Source organism: Berghia stephanieae, chromosome 8 (assembly GCF_034508935.2).
Source record: "Berghia stephanieae isolate SIO BIC M18660-M18661 chromosome 8, UCSD_Bste_1.3, whole genome shotgun sequence".
In the NCBI taxonomy this organism is placed as follows: Eukaryota; Metazoa; Mollusca; class Gastropoda; order Nudibranchia; family Aeolidiidae; genus Berghia; species Berghia stephanieae.
In genome coordinates, this window is record NC_088367.1 from 30,573,409 (window position 1) to 30,582,242 (window position 8,834).

Genomic DNA, 8,834 nt, shown 5'->3' on the forward strand with positions numbered 1-8,834 from the left:
AATTTAGGCCAGATAACTCGATTTCAAATACTGATCGATCAAAATGACTTCATATTGCCAAAAACTCTTAAACCTAGGACTTCCGCTCCTATGTTTGAGAGTTTTTGATAAAATAGGGTCATTTTAATCAATCGGTACATGGAGGACGACTTTTCTGGCCAAAATTTTAAATACATTTTTTTTTCAGGTTAAGGCTAACAAACAATATTTATAATATTGATGGAATGAAGTTTGGGGTTTAATTAAAACACATTTATTAAAGACCACAGGGGAAAATGACACATGTCGCGCTGACTCTGTTTTGAGAAAAATGCAATTTAAAATTTCTGAAGTCTTTTTTTTTTAATGCATTGGTTTGACTCTCTCTCTCTCTCTTCTCTCTCTCTCTCTTCTCTCTCTCTCCCCCCCCCCCCATTCATCTCTCTCTCTCTCTCTCTCTCTATCGCGATATTGGTGCCTTTCCTCAGTAAATTCATACTTGTATATTAAACTTTGGCAAATGAACGATGTGCTAAGGGTCATAGTCATAACTCATAAAATTGATTTTGTGATTGTAACATTTGTCCTTTCCTCCCCTGTGTTCTTCATATGTGACGTTTGACCTCCAACTTTTCCAAAATCTCAAACCCAAGATTTCTTTGTTAGTTACTTTTGCTGTCAAAGTGAACCAAGGATGATCCGTAAAAAAGGATTCTGATGAAAGGAAACCAATTCAATGGCTGCACATTGCAATACTCAAAGTAATACGTTTGCTACTATATTATGATCTTGTGGTATGACACTCGCCTTCGGACTGGAAGTTTCCTGGCTCCGAGTACAGCTCTGACTGAGTTGAGTCCTTTGAAAAGGCTCTTTACTCATATTCTCTCATCGCACTAAGGTTTAAATGAGTACCTGGCCGATGTCTCTGTCTGAAAAAATTGTAATATTGCCTAAGACCTGAGAGGCGTCATGTCGCGTGCTACGTGGTAAGTGTTGCTGTTGGCCACTGTATGGCGCTTTGAGTACGTTTAGTGGATATTGCGCTCTATAAAAACTCAAAGTTAAAGTGTCAACTTCGAATTAAACAATGAAACATTACTCTACCTGCTTGGTTGTCTTCTGTACAAACTGATGTATCAATTTGGCAATTGGTTGGATGTATGATGTTAGCCAAACAGATGAAGCAGACAAAAAGACCAAATTTAAAGTAATCTACTCCAGGTTGCTGCTCTCCCATGTTCAAAGTGTGTTGGTTTTTGTTTGTCGTTGTTGATGATATAATTTGTTCAGAGAAGAATTATGGTTATTGGACGGAAAAAGACCTAAATAAACGCTTGAACTTGAACCTAATTTTTTAAAAACACTTTTTGCTGATAATAAATTAATCAACTATCATCATTCACACAGAATTGTAAGAAACACTTGAGAATTCTCATCTTTTCCAAAGGTTCTTAAATATTTTGAAGATCTTGAAATCCTTGTCAGTTGTAGATTGTATTGAAAAAGCTACATTACAAGGTCGAAACAATCCTTCACGCGTTCCACATACTAAAATTCAATATCTATTACAGTAAAAGTCGTATCAATAAATTACATTGAAGTAACTTGTGTATATCTGACAATTTCGTGGACTGGTGTAATATCGTTTGAAAACAAAGCATGAGATAAAGAATGTTAATTTAAGAAAAAAGTCACAGAAAATGACGGCTTCAAAAGTTTACACATTGTAGCTAGGCAGTGCAATAAAAATCTGAAAAAGTGTAAGAAACAGTGCCAGACAAAGAAAGAAAATAAAATACAAGGAAAAATTCGTCTCAAACGCGAAACGCGTACCCTTGTGAAGAATGCAGGTGTTTAAATTGTCTCAGCTATCGGTGAACTTATTCGGTGTAATAGTAGCTCATCTGACCGGTAATCAGGAGGTCTAAGGTTCGATCCCGTCAAGTAAGACTGATTTTTGAGATGATTTTTTTCCTTGTATTTTTCTTTTTTTGCTTTGTCTGGTACTATTTCATACACTATTTTTCAGATCTAGATCTCAATTTGATATAGAGTGCAATAAGCCGGAAGTTCAAATAATGTAGCACCTGCATTATTATTATTATTATTATTATTATTATTATTATCATCATCATCATCATCATTATTATAATTATCATTATTATCATATTATTATTGTTGTTTTTGCTGATGATATTTCTCTTTTGTTATAAGTGACAAATACAATGGGTGAAATTTCCTCTTTTGCAATGCACGATAAAAACGTTATCGTGTGCATGAAACACCTATCTCTACCTATTGAGGATTTGCATTTAGCAGAAAAACTCCAGCCGGATATAACAACAAAACACAAAACTTGAACGTATATAGATAGTATACAGTTGACGTCACTCAGGTCTTTGTTATTGCTTTTGCCATCCGCGTTTTATGAGTATTTCTCACTAAACTGTAATAACGAGACTATAAACGTTCAAGATTACACATAGTTTTGTGTGTTGGTCCGTTATACTTCCGGATGGCAATGTTATGAGCTTCTTAGCCAAGCGCATACTATATATAGCCTGATTGATAGAATTTAGTGAAAACTACTCATAAAAATGACTGGCTAAAAACAATAACAAAGAATGAGTGATCTCTATTTCTTTTATTCTATTAAATTGTAACCCACCCCGTCTGTTATATCAGAGTGAACCAGATAAAGAAAAAAAAATCATTACAAATTACGATCTATTATCTATGCACTGAAACCACGTTCTTTCATTCCTCAATAGAAAAAAAATAAGCTTGATCTTGTATCTTCATGAATTTTGGGCGATGAGTTATAATTAACCATTACACAACGTTTCTGTTAACAGAGGCATTGGAGATTGCCACTTCTTAGTGACCACCATTATATTATTTCAATATCCGAATCAGAAAGTCAGATGAGGGTAATACATACAATAATAATTATAGATAATTAAATAAATTATCACAGAAAGTTATTGAGTTCGATATTATGTCGTAACAAAGACTGGTTATCTGTGATACGGACGACTCTGATAAGATAAGAATATAATACCCTGGTGGACAGTGACTGACCCTTATAGTTAGTTACACGGCACGACTTCACACACGTGTTAAATCATTGAAGACATAAGAGAGATAGAGAGATTAGAGGAAAGAAAGAAAGAAAGAAAGAAAATAAATAAATTCAAACAGGCACTACTATCATTTTACGATTATTACAACAGCAACCGCAACATTAGTATTAGTAGTGTTAATAATAATAATAATAATAATAATAATAATAATAATAATAATAATAATAATAATAATAATAATAATAATAATAATAATAGCAGTAGTGCTAGTAGTAGTAGTAGTAGTAGTAGTAGTAGTAGTAGTAGTAGTAGTAGTAGTAGTAGTAGTAGCAGTAGTAGTAGTAGTATTGGTAGTAGTAGTAGTAGTAGTAGTAGTAGTAGTAGTAGTAGTAGTAGTAGTAGTAGTAGTAGTAGTAGTAGTAGTTGTTGTTGTCTTCGTCTTCGCAGTTTCAGCAGCAGAAACAGCAGTAGTAGTGGTAGTAGTAGTAGTAGTAGTAGTAGTAGTAGTAGTAGTAGTAGTAGTAGTAGTAGTAGTAGTAGTAGTGGTAGTAGAAGTAGTAGTAGTAGTAGTAGTAGTAGTAGTAGTAGTAGTAGTAGTAGTAGTAGTAGAAGTAGTATTAGTAGTAGTAGTAGTAGTAGTTGTTGTTGCTGTTGTCTTCGTCTTCGCAGTTTCAGCAGCAGAAACAGCAGTAGTAGTGGTAGTAGTAGTAATAGTAGTAGTAGTAGTAGTAGTAGTAGTAGTAGTAGTAGTAGTAGTAGTAGTAGTAGTAAAAGTAGTAGTAGTAGTAGTAGTAGTAGTATAGTAGTTGTTGTTGTTGTTGTTGTTGTCTTCGTCTTCGCAGTTTCAGCAGCAGAAACAGCAGTAGTAGTGGTAGTAGTAGTAGTAGTAGTAGTAGTAGTAGTAGTAGTAGTAGTAGTAGTAGTAGTAGTAGTAGTGGTGGTGGTGGTGGTGGTAGTAGAAGTAGTAGTAGTAGTAGTAGTAGTAGTAGTAGTAGTAGTAGTAGTAGTAGTAGCAGTAGTAGTAGTAGTATTGGTAGTAGTAGTAGTAGTAGTAGTAGTAGTAGTAGTAGTAGTAGTAGTAGTAGTAGTAGTAGTAGTAGTAGTAGTAGTAGCAGTAGTAGTAGTAGTAGCAGCAGCAGTAGTAGTAATACGAGGGTCACTAGATAAGTTTTCGGAATCCGGTGAAAGCAGTTAAGATAGATCTATGATTCTTTTTGAAAATTATAAAGCATTCTTTTATGGAAATTCTCGCAAATTTTCATTCATATTCACAATTTTGAGCACAATAAACCAATAATATGTGACGTCATATCCCATTAACTGTGTCAACAACAATGGAGCTCAATAGACGAGGTTGTCGAGCCTTGATTTATTACATTTTGAAAAGGGTTGTGTATCACTTTGTTATGACACTTTACGAAATCTATTTTTTAAAATCTGCTCCATCACAATCTCAAACTTATTTCTGGTTTGGTGAATTTAAAAGAGGTAGGCAATCCCTCAAAGTTGATGACCTCATGTGCTGTCATAGAAAAGTCAGTGTCTGCCACAATACAATGATTGAAAATGATGCACGTATTACATATCATGAGATCTTTTGCATTTCATCACCTATTTTATTGTCTGGAAGGTACTGAACGAATGCCTTAATGTCTATGTGGTCTAGTGGTATGACACTCGCTTTCGGATCGGAAGGTCCTGGGTTCGAGCCTCGCTCCAAGACTGACGCACAGTCACCTCAGATTGGTATTGCATATCGACAGTTTTAGAGAAGTGGAGAAAACGGCAACCAAAACCAGGCACAAAGGGGTTGCTATGGCACCATATGCTCACACTATTGCAACAGTGCAATTTTTGACTGAAAACAACATTCAAATCCTAATCCACCCTCCAATTATCCCCGACCTGACCCCCTGTCACTTCTTTTTGTTCCCATTTGTCAAGGAATATCTCTGTGGGATTAAATTTGAGACTCTTGAAGATCCGAAAGGGCGTTTGTTTGAAGATAAAATTTCAGCCACACTACTGAAATGTCAAAACTGCTTTGATTCTTGGTTAAAGAGGTTGCAACTTTGCATCCAAGCTCAAGAAGAGTACGTACTCCGAGAAGCTGTGAAAATGTGATGGTAATGATGGTAATTATTCCTTATACCCGATTACTGTCGGTGTAATAATAACAACAGACATGGAATGGAACAAATTCATTCAAAACATCACCAACAAAGCAAATAAGACCCTTGGATTTTTACAAAGAATTATAGGGGCTAATAAAAAAAAGTATGGGTGTCATGGTAAAGAGTAAACGGGTTTTCCTCCATAACGTACAGGTTATGGTATAATAATTTACATAGTTTCAAAAGCTTTTGAAACCTGAGCCTCAAATTTCGTAGTAATTTTGATTATTTTGAAATTACATTTAATTTTCGTTATCAGGAATATAACACCACACTAAGGCTGGAAGTCAAAAATGTATATTCTTAAATTTCTTGACTACGCCTGTATTTAAATTATTGTTTTTATAATAAATGAATAAATGCATGAGCTGAGTGATTGATTATCAGCGCTCATACTTGTAGTATGGCATCAAGCAATGTTGAGCGCAGTTAGTGTCTGAATGGGTGACAAAGATTGCAAAACTCTGGCCTCTGGGTTGTATTCTTGGGTAAAGCGATGCAAATACATTGCTGCGCTTGACTCAGTGTCAATTAGTACTTGACTATAGGACTGATGCATGGTGGTCTCAAAGAATGACAACAGGACCTTTCATTTGCCAAGTAAAGGAGAGTCCATCCAAAAAGTAAAGAAATTTAAATATTTAAGCACTATAGTGACCCACGATGCACTAGACATAAGAGGATATAAAAAAAAGAATAGCAATAGCAAAAAACGTGTTCAGTTGTGTCAAACATTATCCTAAAGTTGAATACCGGAATAAAAGTAGTGGAAACAAATGTTTTCAGTTCCCTTTAATACGGTTTTGAAATGTGGACACTGGACAAAGAATACACTTTGAGGTTAGAGGCATTTGAGATGTGGATGTCTGGAAGAATGTTGAGTCTATCATGGATAGACAAGTATACAAATGAGGAAGTGCTGGCAAAGATGAAAAAAAAGGAAGAATACTGATATCTACTATCAGAATGAGGCAGTTACGGTTTCAGGGACATGTGTGGAGGAGAGACGGAATAGAAAAATTGGTAACATCTGGGATGATTGAAGGAAAGAGAGCAAGAGCAAGACAAAAAATGACAAATTTGAATAACCTAAGAATGGCCAAAAGTGATTTTAAAAACAATGCAGACTTCATGTGCACCACAGAGAAACGTGATACGTGGAGACAGCTGACTGGCAATGTGCTCAAGAGTAAAAAAAATAAAATAAAAAAATAAATAAAAGCTTTTATATAGAGCAATATCCACTAAATGTGCTCAAAGCGCTTTACAAAGAGTCCCTGGCCAACAGCAACATTTAACATTTAGGACAGGACATGACGCCTGTCAGGCGATTTAAAAATATTTTCGGACAGAGACAACGCTGTTAACGGCCAGGTACTCATTTTACACCTGAGTACGGTGAGAGAATGGGAGTAAAGAGCCTTCTCCAAGGACTAAACTATGCACAGAGCGAGGCTCAAACCCAGGATCTTCCGATCCGAAAGTGAGTGTCATACCAATAGACCACATAGCCCCAAAGTACAAGACACCATGGATGATGATGATAGGCCGGCAATCATGGATAATGCTGGAGTGTTGGTACACAATAAATAGTCTTCAGAAGCTTACTTGTACTTAATGAAATGGAACGTTGTTTTCATATAAACAGGGTTTGCTAAAGGAATAAATAAAGCACTGTAATTTGCATTAAGCATAGTGAACATAATATAGTGATTTGAATGGACCTATAAGTCTTACAAGCTGCATGTGCAAGCTGGTAGAAAGAATTATCAACTCCAGACTGATGTGGTATCTTGAAAACTATAATGTGCTTATAAATGAACAAGCTGGTTTCAGAAGACACGGGAGTACTGAAAATCAAGTAACCTACATATCCCAAGAAATAGAAGACTCGTTTCAGGATGGAAAGAAAAAAATTGTGGTATGGGTGGACTTTGAAAAAGCATTCGACAAAGTGTGGAAAAAAGGTCTGGTATATGAACTACAAAAATCAAAAGTATCCCATAACATGCTCAACTGGATACAAAACTACCTAAAAACAAGAAAGGCAAGAGTAACAACACAAGGTCACAAAAGTAGAGAAGCAAAACTAAAACATGGAGTCCCACAAGGTGGAGTACTATCACCTACACTATTTCTTCTCTATGTAAATGATATAAGAGAAACACTATGTCGAGGAGTGAAAATGTCGATGTACGCAGATGACCTAGCTCTGATTAGCTCTGACCAAAACTTAATCAAGGCACAACACAGGATGCAAATCACACTGGATAATATCAAAGAATGGACTGACAACTGGGCGATGAAAATAAATGCAGTGAAGACAAAGTTCACAATATTTAGCCTCTCCCCAAAAGATGAAAAAGCAAAGCTACGTATTGAAGACCATGAATTGGAAAAAGACGACGCACCAAAATACCTAGGAGTCCATTTTGACCCAAGACTAACATGGAAAAATCAAATCAGCAACAGTCAGAAAGTTGGGGTAAAGCGAACACAACTCTTGAAAAAACTAGCTGGAACAACTTGGGGAGCTAGCTCTGATATACTGAAACAAACTTACACAGGATATGTGAGACCAGCGCTAGAATACGGGATATCTGCATGGGGAAACTGCTCCAAAACTCAAATGGAAAAACTGGACAAAGTGCAAAACAGCAACATGAGGATAATAAGTGGAGGAATGAAATCGACACCGATACATGCAATGGAAACCATAACAGGACTTACATCACTATCAGAAAGAAGGGAATCAAAAATTTTGAAACAATATACAGACGTGAAAGCAATGACAGATCAGCCTCTTCACGCTAGAGCGCAACAAAAGAAAACTAGGCGGCTGAAAAGATCACACTTTATTGTAAGAGCCCAGCAAATTGAAAAAGATCACGAACTTGACGAAATAATGACCCAAAAATGCAAAGCAAATATCAGAGTACCAATTTGGAAAAGGCAAAATCACTTGAAAATCAAGACTTCCGTTGGTGACATTTCAACAAAACAAAAACACGGCGAAGAAATCAAGAAGTCTGTACAGAAGTGCATTGATCAAAACTACCCTGGAAAAAAATGGACAAGAATCTATACTGATGGTTCATGCAATAAAGAACACACGTGCGGGGGCCTGGGAGTGCACATCGAGTACACAAATGGTCAACAAAAGGAGATCAGCAAACCGACTGGTACTCGCACTTCAATCTACAAGTCAGAGGCAGATGCAATCCATGAAGCTGTTAAGCAAATCCTCTCAGAAAATGAAAAACCAAGACACATAGTGGTTTTAGCAGATGCTAAGAAAATTCTGGAGGATATAATGATGTCCTTTGCGGATGATATAGACGCCTTGGTAGAAGACCTCATGAAGCTAAGCAAGTTTACCAACATTGTACTGCAGTGGATTCCAGGACACTGTGGGATACTTGGAAATCAGATCGCTGACCAACTGGCAAAGGCAGGCAGTCGCATGCAGCATTCCTCCCCAACGTACTCAACAGGAGAAATTAACAAAATGGCCAAATTTATCCAGTCTCAGAGATGGAGAGAGAAGCACCCAGAATACAACATGAATGACCCAATCAAGGTGCTCGACAGAAAG

General features: G+C 36.4%; 1 protein-coding gene across 4 annotated transcripts in view; it reads right to left on the reverse strand.

Annotated features, from left to right (window-relative positions):
- LOC144977826 (uncharacterized) overlaps window positions 1-2,905 on the reverse strand; it is a 25,863-nt gene extending 22,958 nt beyond the window's left edge. For 2 of the 4 annotated variants that reach the window (XM_078923222.1, XM_078923224.1), the window contains exons 1-2: window positions 2,819-2,904; window positions 1,087-1,732 (exon numbers count right to left, since the gene is read on the reverse strand). In XM_078923222.1, coding sequence (XP_078779348.1) covers window positions 1,087-1,219 — 133 coding nt within the window. In that variant the 5' untranslated portion in view covers window positions 1,220-1,732; window positions 2,819-2,904. Of the gene's footprint in view, window positions 1-1,086; window positions 1,733-2,818 lie in introns of all 4 variants that reach the window. The other 2 variants (XM_078923221.1, XM_078923223.1) reach the window with 2 other exon arrangements.
- Window positions 2,906-8,834: the final 5,929 nt, after the last annotated feature.